This window comes from Netta rufina (genome assembly GCF_964035555.1).
Source record: "Netta rufina genome assembly, chromosome: 17".
Classification (NCBI taxonomy): Eukaryota; Metazoa; Chordata; class Aves; order Anseriformes; family Anatidae; genus Netta; species Netta rufina.
In genome coordinates this window covers 2,488,369-2,515,228 of record NC_140141.1, presented here as the reverse complement: position 1 = coordinate 2,515,228, position 26,860 = coordinate 2,488,369, and the positions used below count along the sequence as shown (strand labels likewise).

General features: G+C 35.6%; 1 protein-coding gene across 1 annotated transcript in view; it reads right to left on the bottom strand.

The window, feature by feature from the left end:
* Positions 1 to 15,094, bottom strand: part of ADGRD1 (adhesion G protein-coupled receptor D1) — a 156,669-nt gene extending 141,575 nt beyond the window's left edge. The window contains exons 1-5 of the mRNA XM_084297053.1: positions 15,016 to 15,094; positions 14,883 to 14,919; positions 10,203 to 10,286; positions 6,373 to 6,468; positions 3,435 to 3,557 (exon numbers count right to left, since the gene is read on the bottom strand). Of these exons, the coding sequence (XP_084153179.1) occupies positions 3,435 to 3,557; positions 6,373 to 6,468; positions 10,203 to 10,286; positions 14,883 to 14,919; positions 15,016 to 15,084 (409 nt within the window). The 5' untranslated portion in view covers positions 15,085 to 15,094. The remainder of the gene's footprint in view (positions 1 to 3,434; positions 3,558 to 6,372; positions 6,469 to 10,202; positions 10,287 to 14,882; positions 14,920 to 15,015) is intronic.
* Positions 15,095 to 26,860: the final 11,766 nt, after the last annotated feature.

Sequence of the window (26,860 nt, the reverse complement as noted above, 5' to 3'; positions counted from 1 at the left end):
CATATTCATGTTTCAGTGTCTTTAGCAAAGAAGTAATAGGTTGAAACTCTAATCCAACCCTCCTTCTGGAAAGCTATGCACTTCCCTTGCATCTACATACAATTCTTCAACACTCTGGTGAAAGGGCCACCAAGGCTGATCATGTCAAGCAATTATTGCTATTGATGTGATTCCTTTGACCAAGTATCTCATGAACTTCTCCCAGCTATCTTCACAAAACTTCTGTGGAAATGTTGTTATCCCATCTTTCGAGACTGCAGAGCTGAAGTTAGACCAAGTTCTACTGTATGCCTGCACTGAAGTTGTTTTTCCACATCTTTGACTGTCCATCCTATTGGACTTCCCTGTAGCCACTGATCATCCTGTAGCCATGAAAAGACTGTGGATCTAAATCCTTCTTATGTGCACTCTATCACTTCATGAAATAGAAAAACTTAAAATAAGACTGAGTAAGGCACACAATAAAAACTTCACTGAAATTTAGAAAAGCAGTTTTTCCCAGATAGCTTGACAGAAATAAATCATTTTGGGTCTAACATATGAAGTTTTGCATCACCAGGTTCTCATATGAACCTTGAGTAGGTAAGACTTGCTTTTAGCTTTAGAGAAGAAAAACTAAAAATATATAGTCATAAAAGAGCAAGAAGGGGAACTTAAAACTTATAACTAAAAATATGCTGCAGACTTATTTACAATAATATGCATGACTGCACCTGATGACTAAATCTTTGAAGGTGTCTTCGAGTCAAAGAGACTTGCGTTCATCATTAAGAAAGGTACTTCAAATTTTATGTGCTGTTATTGTTTCTCTGAATAATCTCTCATTAACAGCAAACAAGCAAAGAAAAAAAAAAGAAAAAAAAAAAAAAAAGAAAAAAAAGAAAGCATAAACCTGAAAGCCAGACTACATATACAAAGACTATTCTATTGATGACATTTTTAAAAAATGTCATCCTTTTGCTGTACTTATCCATAATACAGCAATAAGTGTTTCCAATAGGACATTAAGGAACATAATTGTTAACAATAATTGACATTATTATTCCTGTTATTGGTCTGTACCAAGGGAGATGTGAGGATCTGAGACTTCCCAGTTAACCAGCTTGGGAACTTGAGCCTCCTAGGGCAGACTATTCTATGGTTCTTCACAATAATCTTAAAGCCTGGCATTAGCAGAATCAACCAAGCTTTGCTTATTTAAACTGTGGTCCTTAGAATTGCACACAAAATAAAATTTAGTCCCTGACAACTTTTAAGAGGGAGCATAGGTCTTCTCACATATATGGCCCAGATTTCCAAGCTTCATTAAGCCTTCTAGTTATCTGAAACAAGTTTTGTGTTCACAGAGCTATCAGGAGGTAAAAAGCTAAGGTATTTCAAAACCAACCAAGGAATTCAGATATCCAATTTCTGTTCAAATCAACAGGAAACCTGTCACTAGAACAGTTATAAAATATTACTTTGTCAGAACATTTATATATCTATGTCACAGGTTAGATAGCTAAGGACTAAGAGCAAGAAACTTAATGGTGGGCTACTTCCATCTCTCTAGTGTCTTCCATATTCACTGTGCTTTATGATGCTTGAGTAGAGGTGCTAACAAAATGAACACTAAATAAACTTCTCATTATGCTGAAAGGTTCAAGGAAGAAGGAATTGTATGTGGGTAGGAAAGCCCATCAGGAAGGTGTTCTCTGTATGTTGCAGAGCTCTTTATTATTTTTTCTATTGTATTCAAACTAATGATTAAGAGAACCTTTTTTTGCATCTTTCACAAATGTTTCTTTTGGCTAAAAATGCCAATTTAATGAGCCCAAAACTGCTCAGAGAAAACCATTATTTAAAAAGTGCTTGAGAAAGAAGGGGGAGGGGAAGGTTTCAACATTTCAAAAACAAGAAAAATGTGTTTTCTCAAGTCAGAACAAGAGTTCTGAAATGTTATTACATTTATGCTAGAAAAAACTATTGGGATTTTTGTTTCATTAAATATTTAGATTGTAATACTTCATCTGGAAAAATCCCAAGATCATCTCTGAAAGCATCTCTTCTAAGCATACTTAACACCAAATCCACACAAATGCAACAAAATATATTTACATCAAAATATATTTAAGAAACATTATGCTCTTATAAAATTAGAGATCATCATCACGTTTAGTTAATACAGAGACAAACAGATACCTCCTTTAGATAAAGAGGTGTTGTCTTTTTATTTTTTATCTGATATAATGATTAAGTATTCACTATTTATATTTATTCACATTTTATCTGTTGAACATTTCAATGTTTTATGTTTTTAATGTTCTTTTTTTGTGAGATAGGGGGAATTATCTATTACTGTAAAAATGATTGGAAGTAGAAATAATACAAATCATCAATGATTTTTACTTCCTGGCTGTATGAAGAATATATGAAAAGATACTGTAAGTATCAGAAGATATGCCTGCTGTGGGACACTGAATTATCTTTTCTAATACTCTCAGATAACATTTGTTCACCATCTGCACTCCAAGTTTCTTCTTTCTTAAAAAAATAATGCATGTCTTAAAATAAATAAATAAATAAATAAATAAATAATCCTATATCAAGTAACGTTACTAGCTTGAAGAATGGCCTAAAACCAATAAAAGCAAGAAAATTCAGTGTTAATAATATTGCTTAAGCTCAGGGCCTTCTGGAGGTTACATATAGAAAAACACCATTTTCCACTAACCCTTCTACTTCTACATTTTAAGTCTTGAGTGCACACAATGTGATAGTGACTGGTATTATGCTTGTTTTTACAGAAACATACATTATTAATCTTGTGTAATCAACTTGTTGTCAAACCTGTGCACCCTTATTATACGTGTAATTTTGTGGCCTTTGCCTAAGAAGAAAGGGAAGAGGGAAAAAAAAAAAAAAGAGAGAGAGAGAGAGATTTATGCATCTGGAAAAGAGATTTATGGAAATGGATTCCAAGACACCTGAGATTTAAAAAATAAAAATAAAAAAAATAGAAATATTATCTCCAAAGATAAGTTTGAAAAAAAGCATTCCTGCCCAAATGCCACAGTGTAAGGCATAGTCTCCAAAACTCCCAAATTTCAAAACTGCAGAACAACTTATCTGTTTGTCACACTGCATTTTTTGTAGCACCATTAATCTTGGTGCCAGATGAGAGATTTCAGGCATTGTAAACTTATTTCTGATTTTGTTTGAATTAATTATACTGTAGGTCACTGATCTGAGGAGTTAGTGATTAGTTATAATCCACATTGCAGTTAGAAAATACTACATTTTCAGCAATCAGCACTCAATTGTTTCATAAGCCAATAAAAAAGCATCAAACTAGAATTTTAGAGCCCATTTCAATTTGGAAAGAAACTATGATTATTGAATTATATAATTTGACAGAGAAAGAAAAGCAAATATTAATTAATTAGCTTACTAACCTTCAGGTCCACAGACTTCTGGGTTGCTAATGCAAGAATTTTGATAGCTTCCAAAGAAGAGAAAGGTAACTCCTTTCTTTTCACGAACGTAAATTCCTTTGTTCACTAGTCCTTCCACAATATCTAAAGGAAAAGCAAAATATAATTTAACATTTATGTAAATTAAAGCTTGCTGAAAATGTGATTCTAACAGACTCAGACACTTGCTTATCTAAACTACAGGTTTTCTTATTTAGTTGTTTGGGTTTTTGTTTGTTTGCTTGGTAGGGTTTTTTAATTATAAAAAAATGCAGATGTTACTTTCATTTAAGGTTTTTAAAAAATTATACTTATGTGCCTCATCCACATTCTTCCTTAACTAAAACTTCTTAATGGAACTCATATACCCAAAACAGAAACTAAAAATCATTATTTCAATGTAGTCTGAATAAACCATACACTTTCCAGACTTTTGAACTCTGGACACATCATACAAGTATTTCTGGCTTGTTGTTAAGTAGAGTAGGTCAAGAAATCATTTATTTAAAAATGTAAGAAAACCGTTTTTTTGTTTTTGTTTTTGTTTTTTTTCATTTTTGAAAAGGAAATTTTGTGATAAAATCCAATTTTATTTTAAAGAAAATATCTCAATAAATATACGTCACAAGTTATATTCAAAAGGCAGAAAAATATCTTTCAGACATATCTTTCAGGTATGGCATCATAGTAATTTATAAAGGGTTTTTCTTTGTCTAACGGGGACAATGACTAATTGTCTAGTGATTTAATTGTGATTTTCTTGTGACCTCTGCCCTAAAAAGCACTGTTTATTCATCCCCTACTAGCTAAAACATATGTGCAAGCCATCATGATACTAAAATAATATAACATATTTACCATAGAAAACCTTGCTAAGATCAGAGAATTTGGCTGATAAATGACAATGGAAAGTTCACCTCATTTGTTCCAAGATAAAACGTGGACTAATATTAGCAATGAAGACTATAGGAAATCATGGGAAAAAATAATTCCACCAAGTTAAAAAGTCTGTGTTCCACAGAACACAGAATATTCCATAATTTATTTCTGAGAAGACAGAAGATAATTGTCCGGTTTAGAATATAGCCTTAATATCATTGTAATAGGAGGTCTGAAAAGATTGTGAAGATTTGGGATTTTAGTTTTAAATACACCTCTCTACAATTTCTTCTGAAAAATACATTGCTAGGGGAAGAATTGCTCAGAAGGGAAATATCTGCAATGAGGACATAGTCTTCTCTGAAGAGCAGGAATTGCCATAGAGGTGCTGCTTGATATTTGAAAACAGAATGAGATTGGAATGGAAATGAGGAGCACACAAATGGTCTACAACTAGTAAAGGCTGGCACATGAGGGACTTCCCTCAGTATTTATATATGTACTTCTACCTGACTTAACCTGAACTTTTTGCATAGCAGAGCATGGTGAAAGTCATGTCAGAGTGGCACAGGTAGCACTAGGGAGACACTGTCTATGTGGTTGTCACTAGATACTGTTGTCACCGCTTTGTGTTGGTGCATCTCCTCATGCAACCTGTGCAAAAGGCAATCTCATTTCCCAGCTGCAGACAACAAGTGGGAGTAAGGACCATCGTAATGCTGACCTATCAATAGGAAAACACCACTCAGGGACACAGCAGCTGCAGCATAGCATAACCCTCACTGAACATATGTCCAAATATTTTTTTAGTTCATCCCAAATCTCAATGAAAATATCACCATTTTTAAGTATCTTCCCCTACTTTTGAGCAAGAAGACACCAAATTGTCTAACTGACAGATAAAATTCAGTTCCTTTTAAAAATTAAAATAGTATCGAGTGAAGCAAATATTTCTAAGTTCTATTTAAATCACTTAAATTCTGAATTAATCTAGCCAGAATAAATACCATAAGGTAATGTATTCCCGTTTCCATAGCATTTCCTTTGCTGTTAATATCACTCTTTTTAATGTTCATATTGAATACATCTTATTATGTGAGAACTATGCAAATGGCCTATAAAGCAGATAAGTGAGGACTGAAAGAAATTAGGGTCGTTTGAAGTTCATTATTAATAGAGTTCACATTTGCCAGCATACTTTTAATCTCAGAGAGCAGAAAAATAGGTTTTTTAGTGTTCTAATACAGACCTCCTACTATCGGAGCAACCCAAAATGACAGTTCTACCATTTTCATCTTCCTCCTCATGTCAGATTTTCTAACAAAAAGATATGAGTTAATACCTAATCGTTAAGTAGACAAAAGGTCATATTTCAATTGCTCAAGTCTAAAGCCTGATGACTTCAATTAAATGATTTTAGCTGTACCTACACCAGCTTAATCTTAGTTTCCAATCTGGCGGGTTTCTGCATGGAATGTTGTTATTTTCTGTTATTCCTTCCAACTAGTATGTAGATGTAAAAAGAAATCATATATCTAAGATTTGTGTCTACTTATTTATTTATTTATTTATTTATTTATTTATATATTAATCAAACATATTGTGGTTGACAAGTTTACTTTCAGGATTGGAAAATTCACTTGCATCTGTCTTTATCTCTTTTTCACCATTTCATACTCATTTTTAAAGGACATTTTTTCTTTTCATCTTGAAAGAAAAAATAAATCAGCGTATTTGTTTTTATATATTCCTCTGAAATATCTTCTGTTTCTTTCAAGCTTAATAAAAATATTTCAGGTTTTTGAGGGCTGCTGGGGTCCATCCTTCTACAGACTGCTTAGCAAGGGGATTTGTCTCCCAGTAATTCAGACCAATTCACTTAAAATTGCAGGAATGCTTTTTCAATCATTTATCTCAGCATACACATAGATCTTTACCACATGACCAACTGAACCAAAACTCAGTGTTAACTTTGAATCCAGTGATACAAGAACCATCCAAGCTTGACAAATGCAGAACAAAAAAAAATGTAAATCCTCACCTACAGTTGCAGAGAAGTTAGAGTAGGCAGAGTCATTGGTATATACAAAGGTAGAGTTATGGGAAGGAAGCACAGTGAAGTTGTGGATTCTTAGAGCTGGGTGAAACAACAAAAAAATAAGCAAATAAGCAAAACAATGAATAAACACAATCAGAAATGAAATGACCAGTTCATATCTCTCAACATGACACAGATCACAGATGTTGGTCAGTGGCCTTTAAAATTATCATATGATCAACTGTCTCCAATAATTTGTAAGTAGTACATGAGTGTTGCATCCTTTAACTACATAACTTAAGAAAATATAGCGTCACTAAAACCATTTTTAAATTCCTTAAAGGAACAGAAAAGGAAAAACTATAAAACAGTACAACTGCAACCAGATAAGGGGCTCTGAATACAGTGAGGTCAGTAAGGAGCTATGCAGTTATAACAAAAATCATTACACTGGTGCAAAAGTTATGGTCAATTCAAGTTCTATGTTCTGTTCTGGGTTTCCTAGCGCTAGACATACTGGAGAGAGCCTGGTGAAGGGCCACACAGATGTTGAAGGCACTGGACACACCAGCAGAGACTGAGACAGCTGGGATTGCTCCATAAGGAGAAGCGAAGGCTCAGGGATTTTATCAGTGTGAATAAACACCCCATGGGAAGAGTAAAGATAACACTGAACTCTCCCCAGTGGTATCCAGTGAACAGATAAGAGTCAGTGGGCACAAATTAAAAAACAAGTAATTCTACTTAAACATAAGGAAAAAGCTTTTTAAATTAAGAAAAATTATGAGAGGGTAAGAGACTGGAACAGGTTGTCCAGAGGGACTGTGGAGCCTCCATCCCTAGAGATATTCAAACCTCAACCAGAAAGCCCAGAGCAACTGGCTCCAGCTCACCCTACTCATGAGCCTCCCAGGGGGTTGGAGGAGACAATCTCCAGGTGGGGCGTTAAGCTCATCTGTCCTGCAGCTCTGAAGTCTAAGGGCTGCTGGCAAACACACACTATCAACAGGTTTAAAAGGACAGCATCAACATTACAGGGTTTCTACCATTTTGCCTGTTATGGTTTTGAGAGCCATCAAATTAATTTAGGTATCCAACAATAAAATTTTATTTTTTTTCCCCTTCCACTTAAAGGTATCTTGCACACAGTAATTATTTACCTTGGGCAGGCAAATAGATCTTGATGGAAAGCCTGCGTAAGTAAATAGAGACATTGACTGGCATTGACTGGGGATTTAGACCAACTGGGCTCACAGGAGGAAAAAGCAAATGCTCAAAAAAAAATAAATAAATAAAAATAAAAAATTCAATAGAAAATGCATGGAAAACTAGAGGGCATATTATAAAACCTGAACATGGCCACATATTTTCTTTGCTATATTTTAAGTTGTTTGTTTTTTTTTTTTCCCCTCCAATTGCTTCTACTGCTTTTATTGCTATGATAACCAAAAAAATAATTTGCTGACACTGTCTCTCACAACACAAATGCATTGAGAGATATAAATCTGGCTTCACACACAATGACTTCAACAAATAAAATGGATTAACATGATGGACAGATTATGATATTTCAAGTATTTAAGAGAAGAAACATGGAATGAAAATAATTGCATGAAATTATGATGAATGGGAGAAAAACAAGAAAGGCTAGCAATAAACAGAAGAGTTGTGTAATCAGAATGGTATCAAAAATAGAAAATTGTCATGGGCATTAGATTACAACAATAAAGAAAACTTTCATTGTATTTCAAAGTCATATATCAGACAGGTACATAAAAAGTCTGCTGGAAGCAGTTGAAATAATACCCATGTATTATAAGACACAATATATGCAACTGCCAAGAATTTGAACTATCCACTAGAACGTTAAGGAAATAATTCAACATTGTCAAAATTGCACTGCAGAGAAAAGGACTTCTGGCTACTAGGATCCTCTGCAAACAATAGGAAGAAAACGTCCTCCAAATCTTTTTTTTTTTTTCCTGCAGTCATGCTGCTGGCTCATTTATAAAGTTCTTTAACACAGTGTCATAATAGGAGTAAGAGACAATTGCTCATGTAAGCCAGCCCTATTCATGTAAGAGAAGGCCTGTAGGATCAGGAGCTTAATATATTCTGCTTTTACTCTTCTGTGTTACTACTGGCAAGATTTCTGAATTGTATTGAAGTAATGTAATTTAACAAGTTTTGAAAAACAATCTAACTAACATCAGTTATGCAATTACAATTTGTCCAACAGCTGTATGTCATATTAGATTTCATATATTCCTTTCAAGTACTTTAAAAACATCTTGATAACACAAATGCTAAAACAATGCTAGATAAGGAGTGCTTTACTCTGTTAGAAAGTACATGAGGTCCACTGTTAGAAAATTACATTAATACACTGTTAAAAATCTCATATGGTAACTTTTGCAGGTCAAATTATGATCCTATTGAAGTTGGTGGGAATGCTGCCATCAGCCTCTAATGGGAGCAGAATATTGCCCAGATTTATTTCTGGTCAGCCAATTTAATTCCGTTAAGAAGTTTCCTGGAAAGATGGGTCAAACAGTTTGAGTTTAAAATACTTGAGCACCTATGGAATAAAAGGTTTCAGATATTTATAGAATCTTTTCCCCATTTAGGAACAGAGATTGATCTTGCAATTTTTTGTGTAATAAATAGCAATAACTTTGTACTTGTGTAACATTTTTCATACGAGGTTGTAAAGGTCCCTAACTCCTGATTTAATCTCCTGCAGCAATCTTTTTGGGAAAAGATATTACAGTCACCAGCAGTAACACTGCTGCTACTCTTCACAGTAGCACAGTAGGCTTGATGGCCAAGGTAGTCAGCCATAGTGTAAGAAATACTGGGGAATGTACATATATCAGCCCAACCTGGAGCTGGCTAAGTAGTTGGAAGAAAAAACAGTTCTCATGTGAAAATTACTAAGGGATTTTTGAGCCTCAGAAGGATGCAAAACGAAGCTGAAAGTTTCATCTGAAAGGTGCGACCCTACAAGCTCGTAACACAGCAGTGGGGTATTTTCCTCAGTCAAAACTCCATGAGTTACATCCCCTGCACATCCCTAGGAAGCTCTCACCCCACTTTAAAATATCAGAATCAGAAAACTGCTGAAACCAAAGGACTACATTTTAAAATTATTCCCTCTGAGATCCTAGAGTTGTGACAACTGACTCAAATCAGTGAGGGTTTTGTTTTACCAAGCTTCACATGGTTTTTGCCCAACTGGAGAGAAAAAATCATTAAAAAGAGAGAGAGAGAGAGAGAGAGAGAGAGAGAGAGAGAGAGAAAATAAACCTATTGCTGCAATACAATTTTTAAGGAAGTGTCCAAAACAAAATAAAAATGAATAAGATATATTCAGATATACCCTTCTTTTTCTGTGCATACTATGTGCAACTTTCAAATATGTCTGCAGAGTTTAGGCATCTAACTCCTTTTAAAAATCTAAAAGTATCAGGCATTTTCACAGCCGGCATAGCCAAAGATCTCAGTTACTGAGCTTATTAGTGCATATTATGCATGTACCAAGCCAACTAATAACAGTGTTATTTCAATAACTCTTTGGATCATAAAGCATTTCTCTTTATAACCTTAACAATGCATAGACAGACCATAAAATGTCTGAGAATACTCTATAAAAATCAGTTCTCAAATACAATATAATTTGGATATCAAAGCACTGCAAAAACATTAACTTTAAAGAAAATCTCAACTGCCATGTTAAAAAAAGCTAACCACTTTCATTTCTCCTGCTCCCTATCCACTTACAGACTGACACAAATACTTATGTTATTGCCATTGTCAATGAGTCCTTTGTCTACCTCCATTCGTATCCCGAAACTCATGAATTCCATCCACATCTTCCAATGGCCAGTAATGGGAAGCTGATGCAAGAACTTTGAACCCTTTCAAGGAAATACAGATGAACAGGTTGTTAAAGTAAGTCCCAACAAGGATCGTAGCAAGTCTCCACAAAGAAGAACAATAAAGAAAGTCAATAGGTTAAATAAAACAAGACATTGCATATAAATAAAATACTGCACATAAGCAAGACCATCAAAATGGCAGAGATTAAAGATATCTGACTGATCACTGTAGAGAACTTCTGTTTTTAAAATTCAACTGATTTTCATTCTAATTACACTTAAAATACGTGACCGTCTCTGACCCAATCTCTGCTACTGTATCAGGCAGCATTCATCAAAGTAATTGTTGGAGCTGGCCTGATAATTTTAAGATGCCATGCAGTTTTTTAAACCCATCATGGATAGTACAATGCACCAAGAAGAGAATGTACAGTTGGAATGTTAAGCCTCTGCAGCATGCTTTCTGTACTCCTGCCTCCTCCACAGAGGACTTCACTATCTCCAGTTAAATTGAATTGGAGAAGATGGTAGAGAGTTCCAAGGACTCTTAGCTTCTTCTTGAAATGCACTGCAAAAGCAGTGCAATACCTTTAGGTTATATTTACACAAGCATTTTTCACCTTTGTTCTCTGTGGAAAAACAGTAGTCAAAAATGATACTTGATGCTGGAGGGCCTGCAACGTGGGTGATTGTGTTACTGCACAACCTAGCCTTCCTGATATCTCCAAGTAATTCACACTTTAACTGTGTCATGCATGTATAGCAGAACTATACCTTAAATAGAATGAATTTGATGTTCCTTAAGAGAAGGGGTTCCAGAAAATCCAACAACACATGGGGGGATGGAAGAATCCCCTCCTCCCCACACAGCATTAGCTGTTCCTTCAGAACCATCTTCACTACACCAAAATCAGAACATCTCCTTGTGGCAGGTAGGAACATTTTGTTTTCCAAAATGTCCTCCTGAGCACCAAGTGTACAAGATGACAAAAGCAGGACATCTGCTGGTTTCCATTGGTCTAATTGCTACCAGTCAGAACAGAGTTTAGATGTGATTACTCAAACCTGAACAGAAGTGGGATGTCCAAAGCAATCAAATTTTGTGTTAAGATAACAATTCTATTTTAAGGGTATATCATTAATAATGTAGGAAAACATGAACTGTAATTTCTTATTATCTTGTTAGCTGCAAGAAATCCTTTATTCTCAAAATAATTAATTTAACCAGCTGTTCTGGAAGAAATTGATAATCTCCTATATCCAAGAAAGTTTCAGAATGTTGATACAGATAGACAGAAGTTTTACTGTGAATACAAATGAGAATGTTTTGTTCAACCTCACAGCATATCATCCTATTAGCTTGAGTTAATCTTTTCTTTTGGGTGGGAACAGAGAGGAAGTATTTATAAAACCAGCATTTTCTACTCAAATTTCAGTCAAATTTCAAATCTGGTGATTGTTTGGAGTTGGTTTGGGGTTCTTCCTTAATGTCCTTCTCCCAAAACAGAAAGTATTGAAAGGTATCAAGCATAAGCATCCTCTTTCCTTCTCTCCTCCACATCTTTGTTCATACAATGAACTTCTTCCACAGGCTTGTTCCCACAATGATCCCCCTAACCTCCTTGAACTCCCTGACCACCATTTTTGTTATTACTTTCTATAAAACACCCTTGTTATACAGCTCCATCCACTGCTCCAGCTTTCAAATACTGGACAAAGGATGAAGTGGAAGAAAGATCAACTAGTTTCAAGAAAATTTCTTTCTGCCTTTCATCTGATGGGTATTTAACATTATGTATGAACTGATCTAACAAAACACAACTTTGACTCCCCAAAACTTGCTAGTGAATGATCTTATTAATGAAAAATATAGAGCAAGCATGGCTTCAATAGCACTACCGAATGAGAATAACACTCCTAATCCTTCTGGGGTCTCCAAATGAATTGAAGCAAAACTTATTTATAAAATTACACGTACGTGTAGTTCCTTGCCCTACAGTTTTATGTTGTTTTGGTTTTTGTTCCCAAGCAATCTTTCAAGAGCCTGAGGGACAAAACAGAAAAGTCTCCTAAATACCACTTAAACTGTCATACACCATAGAAAAGCTCCCCAAACCTTGTGAAAATGGTGTGCAAATTAAAACAAAACACAGTATCTTTTGTCCTCTGCTTCTTTACTCTAGAGTGATCAAAACTGCCTACTGGATAATTATTCCATCATTTTAGTGTTCTATATACAAATGAGATTTCTTTACAATGGACTTGGAGGAGCAAAAATATTTTTTTCATTTTCATCCTAAATTTTCTTGCCCACACAGAGGAGCTGTGAGCTGTTTTGATGTCTCCCATCCTCATGTTGTACTATTAGAGCTGCAATGCAGACAGGAACTTTAGGCTAAGAGTGCAAAGCTGGCAAATTTGCTAAACGTCACAACAAACAATTGCAGATTTGAAAACACAGAACTACAAGCAGCTCTGCATTTTGTGGCAATACACAAACCACTCAGATTCTCTTCTGAACTAAACTATGCCAAAGATATCTAACAAGTGATTCATAATTGACCAGGATCTATTATTGTCCTACCTAACTAGGAATATTTGCTGTTTTCATAGAGGTTTTCCCAGAGAGTGGGAGCATGAGTGTAAATAGATGAGGCAGGGATGTGTTTGGAGAAATGGATGTGGTTCTATGGTTACATTTCCTTTGAATACTTGAAAAATACAGAGAAAAGCATAGTTGCTACAAAAGGAGAAAGCTACTGTCAAAGTAAAAGAATAATGATACTGAATAAGTATGCACAAAGCCAAATCTGAAAATTCCAGGCAACCCAAACTCAACAAGCTGTGTGGAAAAGCACTCTGAGGGAACAGGCTGTAGGAACAAACTTTAATTTGCATAAACTAAATCTGGGTATGTGTTCAGTTCTATCTTCAAAGAGTATATTCTAGCTGCTGCAAAAAGAATTAAAGTGATGAGGTTCTATGGTAAGAAGAGTATCCACATAGGCAACCTGTGCTAGTGTACCTCCAGCCAGCCCTCAAACTACCTGCTCTATTTTGCAGACCACAGAACATGCCTTCCTTTTCACAGTGTGTTTATATGCAAATGGTTCTTGCTTCCATTAACACACCTACCTTTAATATCTGGGGTAGAAGGACTAAAGATAACAGAGGTGATAGAAAAACACAGGAAAATAGAGAACAATAGTCAGATAAGAAGAATCCAGGGAGAAAATGAATTGATTACGGAAACTATGTCACAACGTGGCATGAGTTTCATTAGCAGTAGCATCACAACAATGGCATTCTTGTGGTTGGCATCAAAAAAACTCACCCCTAAGGAGAAGCTATATTCTAAAAACCTTACATTTATAAGATGGGAAAAAAAATGGGCAAAGAAAATGGGAAACAAAAGAGATACAGCAAAGAAGTGAATTGCCTCAGGCCATGCCGCATGTTGGTGGCTTTCCCAGCTCCCAGTTCTGAGCTATATAAAGTCATGCTGCCACCCCACTTGCAGCCAATCAGCCCTGAGAAGCTTTCTGAAAACAAATACCTGGTGCATTGAATTCAGCTTATACTTGTACCATTACTTCAATGGGTAACTGCTCTGTGTTCAGAACAAAATCACAGCATTGTAACTGGGAGTGATGCTTTCTGGATTTGAGCGTTTCCCCACAGACACCGTATACAAACTAAATGTTGTACAGCTTCCTTCCTTTTTGAGGGAGGCCTTTTTCTCCCTTATGGCTCTATTGGCCAGAAGCCAGTAATCCTCACCTAAAGGAAATGAGGTGGTATTTCTTTGTTTTTGACAGAAGGTGGAACAAAAGAAACTGACTGGTCTGAAGATACTGCAGTAGCAGACAACATAGCTCTCCACATCACACTGTGTTTTATTTTGAACATAATTATATATGGTGAAAACTTAGAAGCACAAAGCAATACATGAATTGGTAAAGCAGTAAAATTGTACTTGTACACCACCATGAGGCTTGAGGTTAAACTATTTATATAAACAGAAGAATTCTGTAGTTACACACACAGACCCTCAATAAGCTCTGAGTTTTTCTGCATTGAAAACAGATGAGATTTTTAATATGCTCTGTAACTGATTTTAACTTAAGCATGAAGGCTGGGAGGAGCGTAGATAGCTTGAAGCCTTGGTGAAGTACTACAAAACACATAAACTGGCATATCTAACTGTAAATCAAAGAATTTAAAACACTGAACACTAAGACCTTTATTATAAAAAAAAAAAAAAAAACGGTGTAGAAGTCTGATTCAGAAATTCATGCTCAAAAAGGTAATAAACCCTATATAGAGGAATTCTCTATCTATCAAATACAAGTCATTTTTCTCCAAATATATTTCTATGCAGAATATTTAGTAGGTAGTGAATATAAACTAAGTGGGATGGTCAGGCTTTATTATATTTTTCATACAGAGCTTATATTTAAATGTGGGGTCACTGTTTCTTTAGAACTACAAACAAAAAAAAAAGGGGGGGGGGAAAGAAAAGAAAAATACAACCCCCCCCCCCTCAAAAAAAAAAAAAAAAGAAAAAAAAAGAAAAAAAAGAGCAATTAAATATTTAAGCATATTGCCATAAAATATAAATTGAATATTCCTTACCTGGGTGTTTGAGTAGCTGGGAATAGTTTCCATACACCTGCACATAAAACATTTTATAATGAGATAAAGTGAGGCAAAACTTGCTAAGAGGAATCCAAATATATCTCAATGTTGCCCATATTCAGAACATTACCTGATACTGGAACTGAAATAAAATCAGCAAAGAATAATGACAACAGAGCAGAGATAATAAATTCTCCATGGTCTATTTAAGATTAAAGGTACAACCAAGATCAAATTCCTGTAAGATTTCAATCATAAGTTTTCCTTAGCAACTTTTCGTATTAAAAGGGACATTTTCCATGCAAGTTCAAAAAGTCTGTTCCTCCAGTGATGATATAATATCCTTCCAGACCGTTTAAGTAGTATTTGCTTGCTTCACACTTTGATCTCTTCATTTAACCATAAATAAATTACTATGATTTGAGAAAAATTAAAAGAACTGTGCATCAGATCCGAAAGTTGTACGGTTCCATGGAAAGAAGTCAAGTATTTCTGTTAGAATCTGTGCCAAAAAGAAAATATCTTGTTTTCAACTTTCTTCCTATGGTCTTTTCCTTTCCATTACTTTCACGTTGTCAGAGATCTGAAGCCAGTTTTGGTTTTGCTAGCAAGAAAATGTACTTCCTTATAGCGCATAGAGCTTATAACTCGCACTATTTCCTCAGGAACTGAGCTGAAAAGAGTTGCTAACTCCCTGCTTGTCCAGCTCACGTTTGCACCTCCATCCCAGATCTTTTTGGGTGGAGAGCAAGTCTGAGTGATGTCATGCTTTCTTCTCAAACTTCGTCCCATTCTGGTACTCTATTTATATCACGTTGCTGCTGTCTCTTTTCTGGGTCCTAACACCAGCCAGCTAGGAACAAGTGGAAACAAGTTAATGTGCTTCAGCAACCAGATTAAAGAGATTACAGTTTTTAGCAATCTGCACACTCAAAGAAGATGCAAAGCCAGAACAATTGTTCCTAATTCAAATGTGTAAGAACAAAATAACAGATTTTGGACACAAATTGTCGAAGGAAAGCTAAGAGCTATTCACTAAAACAGCAGTTTGTATTTGTTTAAAGAAACAAGACCTTTGAAAAAATATTGATTTAAATCACATAGCATTGAGGGATTAATTTTACTGTGTCCCTATCAAGAAGGGGAAACTGAGGCTCTAGCCATTTCACTGGTTTGCTCAAAGTTGCCTGTCAGAGCTAGCAAAAAATAAATAAATAAATAAAATAAAATTACTTCTATAATAGCCACAGCAATATTATTCTTTGATAAAAAATAAAAATAAAAGCAATTACATTTAAGTATTTCTAGAAGAGCATCCCAATTACGCTAAGCTTATACCACAAATAACAACCAATATTTTATATATTAAAGATATATAAAATTATAAGATTTTATACTAAAGAAAAATAGTAGCTAGAACTAGTTCATATTTTCATTTACTCTTCTCATTAATGTTAAAATCTTGCTTTCAGAAACAAGTTCTCTTCACTTTTTTTTTCAGTGAAAAACTGAAACAGTAACACTAAACAAAATTTGATAAGCCCTCCATTTCCATAAGCCCTGTTCATCTCTTCCTCATATTTTTCAATCCCTTATTTATCCTGACATGAGCCATACATAGGTGATGTAAGGAAGATCAGAAACTAAAATTCAGAATCAGATCATGTTAACATCTCAGCAAAATTCAAATTGCCAAAATTTTTCAGTAAACTAGAACTTTCACCACATGATGTTTTGTCAACGAGGAAAACACTCTAAACAAAAGTCAGACAAACATGATGCTAATCTATAGAAAAGTGATCACGTGCACCCATTTCCATGTGTGTCATTGTCCACCTATGGCTTACATTCTGACATGTAGTTGTCCTTCCATCCCCATACGTCCATTTGGTGGCTCTTGGCCTCATTTCTACAGATGCCCATATGAGCCTATATTAGCCTGGTTCCTCTTCTGAGCTCTACTCCTTCCATGGTACTAGCCCTCTTTCTTACTTGTCCACTTCTTAACCATAACTTTTGCACCAAACTCTTGGCTAAAGCCTTTTTTTTTTTTTTTTTAAATGAAAGTTTTCTAATGACTGTAGGGCTTAGGTAGCTGGAAGCCCAGCAGGTTGCCTCATGATAATGGGCCCAGTTCACCCAGCTGGCTGCCAGAGGCAGTGAACTTCTGAAGCTTCTGGTGGTAACCAACTCCTTCCTAGGAGCTGGGTAGATGGAACTCCAGAGTCCAAGGACTGAAGGGATCATACTTAATTTTGGAAGATGCTCATGCCATATGAGTTGCCGTATGTTATCAAAATTAAATATTCAATATTTAAATTGAATATATTCAATATCACCAAAAAAACATATTTGGTTTGTAACCTTGCTTTGGTTAAACAAAACAGTTTTGAGAATTCTGAACTTCAGTTCCTAAAAAAATAAATTTGTTTGCACTGAGTATAACTAGTCAGAAGGCACTAGTTATTCACTTTTCCTATTGACTTTTCCTTACTTCCATCTAGTTCTTTTTATTTATTTATTTATATTGTTATTATATATAGACTCCTTCCATCATCATTGTTAGCCAGAAACTCTTCTACAACCTGAAGGAAGAAGAGGAATCCTGTGTAAACCCCAGGAAGTCTGCATCACATAGTAACAAGTAGAGTCACCCTTAGAAATAGAAAGTTGCAGCTAAAAATCACAAGAAATATTAAAATATAAAAAGAGAAAGACAGGAATTTGAAATATTTGCCAAGAGAGGCCTGTCAAGGGAAAGAATATGCTTACCAAAACAATTGTGAGAATCCAAGCAAACATGTTCACTGCCAGAAATTTTTGTGGAAACAGCAAATTGCAAGCAGACATCAGAGATTATTTGCAGAAACAAATTCTGAATGTAATCGTGTGATCCTCTAGAAACCTGATCTGAAAAGTCACAATGCTTCCACCACAGACCAGAGGTAGCACTGGGCATCTTGCGTGCAAACCAAAATAACTGATCCAACGCTCAGAAGACAAACAATCACAACGGATTGCTCTTGAATAACCTGCAGATAAAATAACCTTCACTTAAAGTACTTGCATGTCAATAAGAGCACAAAGCTCTGCGTACACCGGGCAACTGTGAACAGCCTGTGCTCGGCAGCTGGAGAGATTTCTCCCCAGGACAGCTAAGGGAGCTCCCATCCCGCTAAGGGGGTGAGGAAGAAGGACCTGTGACCCACATGCAACAGCACTGGGGGGACTCCCTGAAAGGCTTCTCAATTTTCTGCCCCGCTTAAGCAGAGGGAAGAAGGTGGCCAGGTGGGAACTGCTCTGGATCTTGGACATTGCTGACACATAGAATGAACTCCCCAAACAGAACAGAAGGAGTTCTGACAGGCTGCACAAACAGCTAGCAGCTTGCAAGCAGCAAAATCACACACCCCATTTTTTTTTCCCTCTCCTCTCTTTTTTTTTTTTTTCTTTTTTCGGTGTGTGTGTTTGTATGGCAGCACACTTCCAAACAAAAAGGTTTAATCTCAAAAGAAAAATCCTTATGATTTATGTTAGTGATTTCAGTTGCAACACTTTCACCACAATAATGAGTGCGACTTATCATGAGATGATTAAACTTCACTTTCAATTCCAGCTTTCCTTGCTCACCTCATTGTTCATTCAGGACAATTATATCATTAAAACAAAAAACTTGGTCAGTGATGCAGCTGATATTTATCAGGAAATGAAAAACACCTTGATGTTAAAAATCTTTATTGCTAACTATGCAAATACAAGCAAAGAGTAATCCTTTAAAGAATTTGTTTTACACTGCAGAAGACAATCTGTAATAGAGTTTTCTACTTTTGCTTTCATTTGAATCATTAACTCTCCACAAGAGAGCTGGTGTGTAATTGGCATTGAAACGTTTTATCAAATACCTTGGATTTAATCTTAACATATTCCTTTCTAACTGCTAGATTTTGTTAAACTTCTCTAATATCATAGTCTCCTCTAATACACCAACAAATATTCCAGATGAAAATTGCTCCCTAGTGAAACTATTTATCTGTCAGTAATAGAAACTATTGACTAGGTTGTTATAGCACCCTCCTACTGAAATTTGTAATTTTAGTGCTAATTTTTCTGGCTTGTCATGGACCTGCAGTTTAAGTAGCTGTAGAACTGTTGTTACTTAACTCGAGTTACACGGAACAGATCTGTAGCTGAAATCAACTGTCCTTCGTCACAGGGAACATCCAGGGCAACTCATCTAGTTCTCTCGGAACTGTTCAGATATGTACATATGTGCACCTTGATTATATTTGCACATCTGCGAGGAACAAAAACAAGATTGTGCCAGACATACTGTGTCAATACATGTGTTTGTGTACGGTCATTTCCATAATGAGTGTGTTAGCAGCTCACAGAGCTTCAAAACAGAAGCAGTTTTTACAAAAGAAGAACTCTTAGGAGTTTATTACCTCTTCCTTATACAACATTATTCCAACCTAAAATTGTGAGCCCACACCAAATAAAAGGTGTATCTTTTTGTTTGTTTGCTTTAAAGAATCACTTTTGTGATAAGTTCTTCTTAAACCTATGAAGTTGACCTTAGGACTCTAGCAGTGGGAAAGGCCCTGCACTCACTCTCAGGCCAGGTTTGATATATTTGCAACCAGAACAATACACAGTCATTGTACTCAGAAACTCCCACAAAGTTAACATTCAACAGAGAGGACAAGGACTTCACAGAGTCCCCTCCCTACAGTTACTGTAGGAGGACAAAATAAAGAAAGGGACAGGATGGAGAAGCTGCCCCTGCTCATAACCACACTCTCAACATTTGATGAAGAATCTGCATCATTCCTCTGGTCCTCCTTTGGTTTGTGCAGCCCTGTCTCACACCCGTCTGGATTTTGCAGTTACCTTCCTAAACCAGGAACTATATCCTGAACTGCTACATCAGTCTTTGTCCCCCTTTCTAAGGTTTAACAGGATACAGAAAAAGCCACTCTACCAGTGCAGTCACTGTACAGTTTATAAGCAGGAAAGGGAGTTCACAATTTAATTTTATTTTTTTTTGTACTAGCTACAAGTCTGATATTTTATTTTTGTACTAGGTACAAAGTCTGCATTGCAGATACTCATACCCTGCCTCTTTCATTGCGTAGCTCATTTCAGCCATACAAAGGAGCCACAGACTGGTTTATACCAGCTCCACCCCAGTCACCAAGACTGACTTCCAGTTTGTCTTTTGGAAGAAAAATCTAGTCCCATATCATGACACAGGTCCAACCTGCATTTGGCAGCACTTAAAACAAAAGCACAGTAGTTGGAAGGATTGTTTCAGTTTGATTTTTCCTTTTTCTTACATCTTAGTTCTTCTTTGAGCATGGGAACCAAAAGAGCTCATCAGAATGCATTGGCTGAAAACATTTCTGTATTGAAGTATCTTGCAAGTAGTTAATGCCTTTTTTTTAAAATACATCAGAAGACAGTATTTTGTTAACAAGCTCTGTTTTATAATATAGGTAATTTACCCCTACATTGTAAATGAAAAAATAAGAACAGAGGCAGATGTTACTTGAAGTTAACTCTTCATCTAGGTGAATTAGTTATCTAGAATGACATGCTGCATATTGATTGGTATTTTGATCGGTGGTTCCAGCAAGTTTGTTGTGTTCTCTTGAATTTTGCTTTAATTTAAAAACCATTGCTATTGAAGCAGCTTCTTTCAATTTCAGCAAATCCTCTTTCATCAAGAGAACAACTTTCTTAGGGTAGAATCCTGCACTATTTAGAGAGAGACATTGGTTACAGGCTGCCCCAAACACATTCTTAATGATATTTTCATAGACACCGAAGAATATATTTCCCTCCTTGTGCTCTTCCCTTGTTGTATTACAAAATAATGATAGAAGGCAGCACTAATTGATAGAGCAATAAGAGTTTTATTAAAAGAAGAAACGCTGTAGCCCCCTAATTTTAGAGTAAAGCAGGAAAATAAATCTCACTCAAAACCAGAAGACAGTAAAATTCACAAACTGATTATATATTTGTGTCATCATATTAACTTGTATTGATGTATAGGACAGGAATAAGGCAGAAGACACTGACTCCTGCTTTAAGATTTCTTGCATTGAAGTTCTCCTTTCCTCACATGATGGACTGCACAAATAGCTTGAGTAACATATCGTAGCACTCTTGAGTGCTGGGACGAATTAATTTGCTTCTGTTCTCAGACATCTAACAACTACACTCCCTTTTCATTGTAATCCCTTAAATATAATCCTGATGTGCATTACGTAACTACCAGTGAAAATCTAGTGTATAATAAGTTTTATTTGAACTTAAAAAAAAAAAACAACACTAACCCTCCCGTACTTTCATAACTCACTGGGCAATTCTAAGTAAACAAATATACAAGTGATTTTTTTTAGTTCTTGTTTAAAATGCATTAGTTAACATTTATTGTCAAAGATGTGTTATTTCACGCTATTGTACTGGGATCTTCATAGTCAGTGTTTGCTACAATCCCTCTATTCTATGAAATAGTAAATATCATTTGAACTGTGGATACCTATGAGAGAACAAGAGATTTACCCATGTTCTAAGAACTTAAAAAACAAAAAACAAATTGGGTCTTTTTTCTTTTAATACTTTCCCAACCAACAGCTAGCACCTTTAGTTAAAGTTCAGGTTTGTAAGTTTTATCTAGGGCTGTAAAAAATGCAGTACCATTTAAAGTTTTTCTGTACATTTAAACTTTGAAATAAATAATTCATGTGAAAAAGTGCTTTTCATTAGAGAAAAGAAAAAAAAAAAAAGACATGAATAGTTGTCATTAATGATATGTGGAACCTCCATTATTGGAGGCCCTGAAGGACAGGCTGCACAGATGATTGTCAGGGATACAATGAAAATAGTCTGCCTCATCCTTGCAGCACAAGGATGAGGTAAATTAGTTCTTCTGGTGCATTCCAGCTGTATTTTACAACAATGACCTCAGAAGCCACAGAATCATGGCATTTCCATAATCTTCCTCATTTATTTATTTATTTGTCACAGGCAAATATTAATTTTGAAAAAAATCAACACTGATTCTCAGTGGAAAGTCTTGTAATAACAAATTTGAATTTACAACACAGAGCAAACTACCCTAAAAACAACAAACAAAACAAACAAACAAACAAAAAAAACTCAAGGCACAATAAAGAACAACTTCAACAAAAAATAAAACCAAGACATTCTAGACCTATGGAAAAGCACTATGCATAATGTTCTTGTATGTAAAATCTGCAACACATACACTGCCTTTGAAAGAACACTGCTATGGGAGGGGCACAGATGTTTTAATAGCATGAGGAATAGTTGCTAATAAAATCTATATTTTTAAGCTGTGTTACTGTTATTAACAGTAAGATGATTCTTGATCCATCCACCTCCTCAGAACTGTGGTCTTTAACAGTACAACTAGAATGCCACATGAGCAGCTCTCAGATGTGCCGCAGCAAGCTACTTCACGAGTTCTTCACTGGGCCTCCAACTCTCGTGTGCAGGTGGATCCATCCCAATCACTGCTAATGAGTTACTCAAATCCTTTTCAGAGCAATGAAAAACCACATAAGCTATGAAAAAGCTTCATTACTGAAAGAACCACAGGCATTAAAGTTCTGATTTGCACAACACAATCTAGCAAAAGACAATCCAGGGGTGGCAGTGGCCATCGTATGATACTGGTCCCTATATTATTTTAGTTAGTAAAAGATTGTGGCAAAAACAATTGAGAAAGTAAACCACACAAGAAAATATTGCATGAGATTTTCCTTGAGTTGATTATACCGAAAAGGACAAACAGAACAGTTCAGACTGAAGAAAAAGCAAACAAACAAAAATCCTGGAGCTAATTCAACAAGGCAAATGCTATCATGGAAAAATATTTTTCTAATTAAGAAAATGTGAAGTTGCTGAGTTGATGCCAGAAAGTAAAATACAGCTTTTTGGCAGCAAAATTTAGGACTAATCAGATGCACATACTTTTATAATGCTATATATGTAATGTTAGGCTGATTATATATTCTTTCTGAAAAGATTTCAGAGCCTGGTGATTCAAAGACCAAGTAAGCAGGTGAATAACATCATACATTAAATCACGCACTTAAGTTTTCTTTGGATTAGGTCCCACTTGCTGATTATGGTTATTGCATTACTCTTTTTATTGTCTGTTTACCATATTGTCCTGTGTATTGGACTTTTCCTCTGCTGTAGCGTCTTGAACATCTTATTCTATATACTGAAAAAAATACTTGGCGTTTTTTGTTTTTTTTTTTTTTTTTCAAAAATAGTTTAAGATTTCATGCAAATACCAAATATTTAATTCAGTGGAATCTTTGATTATCTAGGCCTTAATGTCAAGCTTATGTTAATTTGGCTAATCATATAATAAAATGGATAAACCAATTTTTATTTGCCAAAAAAAAACACTGCCTATAACGACTGCATTTTTGGCATCAATTCAGGTAGTCAGACTTCCTTAATTACAGAATTATTTCACCATAATAAAGTTCTGCCTTTGGAATATATGCCAATTTCACTTAGTCTTACCCAGTTCTCTCTTGCTCTTCTGGGTAAAAGTAACTGCATGAAAATTTCATCCAACTGCTTTGTGAAACAAGTTTACTAGCACAAATGGAGCATATACCTGGAAGCCAATCTGCAAAGTGTTTCTCAGCAAGAACATCTGAGCCTATTACAGATGTACATACTAAAGACTTCTCTTTCCATGGGGAACACCACAGCTCCTGTCTTTTTAGTTTCTTACTTCAGATCTGGCAAAAGCAATTAGAAGGTGGTGACAGAAATCACATAGGGCACTAGCTTAAGAGTCCACAGGGTCTTCCAAACCCATGTTTGTAAGATTTGAATAGTTTTTGAGTCCAAAGTGCAGCTGATTAATTTGAGAGCACGATAACTGAATTCCAGAATATCCATCAAGCCCCACCCCCACCCCCATTTTTGGGTTGTGAGTCTTGGAGTTTTGGTTCCCCGTTAAAAAAGGAGGGTCAACACATAAATCAAATCCTAGCATAAATTCTCTTCAATGTACTCTTTTGACCACCATGACTGCTTTTGGTTTGGTCCCCACCCTACTGTATTGCTTAATAATCTGACTAGAGAAATGCCTTATCTCTGTTGGCTGCTGTAACAATCCCAACGATTCAAAAAGTCACAAGACATGTTGGAATCACAGAACTGGGTTAAAATATGAAGTATTTTCATAATTGAAAAAAAAAAAAAAAAAACAAAAAAACAAAAAAACATTTCTAACTAAAAAGGATTCAAAAAGGCCAGTCATCTTCAGCTGCAAGTGATATCTTAAAATTAGTTATTTAAGGAGTCTATAAATATCACTGAATATTATATTTACACACAAAAAAGTATTATTGTTTTGTAGGCGTTATACTGAAGTTTCCATGGTCAGGGCATATTAATTATACAAGGCACTGCTTACAGACATCAAAAAGACAGCAGCTACCTGCTTGGGAGTGCTTGAAGTACACTTGCCAAAAAAAAAAAAAAAAAAAGTCAACAAAAATAACTGAAAGGAGTAGTGAAACAGGAAAAAAAAAAAAAAAAAAATGCTTGCCCCGGGGTTTAAGACTTACAAACTGCAATCCAGAATATATTACATGCCTAAAAAAAATTTATTCTTTGCACGTTCTTAAACATCCCTGTTGCTTACTTAAATAATGCCTGATGTAGAAAAAGCCAAATTATTCACCTACAAGAAAGTGTGGTAAAATACTCTGCCTGACATGTAATCTTCAAATCAAAGTGTTAATGCAGAATTTGCCATACAGCGTCCATGTAAGCCTCAAAAGTTCTACTGAGGTCAACTGACCCAAGCACAATGAAGATTAGTAGTAGAAAAATTATTTTCAACTAGAAAATTTGTTTCCTCTCTCCTTAGAGCTTTTTGCCATGGTATCTGGCAGCACTACCTGAAGTGCTTTCAAGCAAGGCATATGAGCTGGATCAGTTTATCTCATGTATGGATACAAGAAGCTCTTACAATTTGTTAGATACAAAACTAGTCTTACTCAAACTCCTGTGGTAGAGATTCATTCAGTGAAGGTCTCAGTTGCCAGAAGAGGTTTCTTATTTCCCTGCCCCTGGAACCTGCACCTTCCCCCCCCACACCACCACTTTGTTCTATTTTCTTTGATTTCTAATAGAAGACTGCCATTATGTGTAACTGTCACTAGTTAGTTATGCTTTAGAATGTTGTATTAATCACTATCACATTACAACATTTTGTTCTTTAACCATGATTTATGTATTTCTTTAGCCACTCTCCACTTTTCTACATGCATACTTCCATCTTCCTGACTTTGAGTTCCCCCTCACTTCACAGGTTCAGACCCTTATGACAGGTGCCTTCTCCCTTCCTTGTGAAACATTTTGCATATTGCTTTATCTTATCAACTGGACTATAGTTCTGAGGATGCCACATTAGTTCTATGCCATACTACCTAGCTTTTTCTGTGTGATAGTGATAGCTGTCATCAGTTCTGCCAGTACTACATCAGTTAGGAATGTGCCTGTGTAGCCAGTCACATGTTTATTTCACTCTGAACCAGGGACCTCAGCTGGACTGTACAGAGGCCGTTTATCCCATACTACACATACCACACAAGGTACTGTTCTCCAGCATAGTCAGAGAAAGCCACCACAGAATCACAAAATTTCACAGTACAGTTCTTCCAGCCAACCTCATTTCAAATCTCAAGGTCTCAACAGAAGAACATTTTTCTCCCTTACTTACAGTCCCATTAGAGACGGGAACTATAATGCTCAGATCACTGACCCTGCAAACGTTCTGTGCATGTCACTGTCTGCACTGCAACTTGACTACAAGATCCTAGCATGACATTACATAAAACTGTATGAAACTGTGTTGTGCAAAGTTTTTACTGTTATATATCCCTCACCATACTTGTTTTGCATAAAGATAAAGGGATCAGCACTTCACGTGTGGGTTCATTTTTACAAATAAAGTTATACTGTCAATTATTATTAACCTTTAATTTAACTAAACTTAGATTTAAAAATAACAGTAAGAAAAATTAGGAAGATATAGCAAAACCCAAGCTTTGCCAGCAACTCTTTAGAGTGCTGTGCTTTTTTAACAGCTGCTACTACACATGGATTATAACTATTTATTATTGTTAATAAACCTAAAAGCATCCACATTGTTCCCTTCTTGAATACAGGCTGCTTGTGAGATCTCCAGTATATTTCAATACTTTTACTTGATCAGAGCAGCAACAAAGACAGCGTGCCCCACCATGTGGCTGAAGCTGGTACCACAAAAGCAATCTTTTTTTGACACAAAAAAAAAAAAAAAAAAGTTTTTGGAAACTATATCAAACTTGTTCAGATCATGAGGTAAGAACCAATCCCTTTAATCTGGTTTAAGCTTCATGTATCAGGCAATTTCTATGCTTCTGATGGCAAATGAGATATCTCAAATAGTTCTTTTACACACAGCCTTGAAATTCACTGTGCTCATTTACTGCAGTTTGAATTCAGTGTTTTATAACTGAGCATCAGTTCAGGTATTGAAATAAAACAAAATAATAAATGAGAAATAAAAGTACTAGTTCCAAAAGCAATAGGCAATGGATAACACAAGAGAAAAAAGAAACCACATCAAGATTTCCTGTATGTTATAACTCACCTTATTTATAAATGGGACAAACTTCTTCATCTTGATCTCCTTCCCTAATACCCACCTTACGAACCCAACCTGAGATCTAGATGTTTACCAAATTTATTATGGTGTAATCTATCAAAATAGCCTGACTGGAAAGTTAACTTTCCTATATATCCTCCGCAGAAGCAAAACACATATCACTTCCCTCCTGCCCTATTTTCAGTGGGCACCGAGATGCAAAAGTCACCAGTATGACCTCCTGTGCCATGACAAGCTTGAAGTGGCAATGATAGGA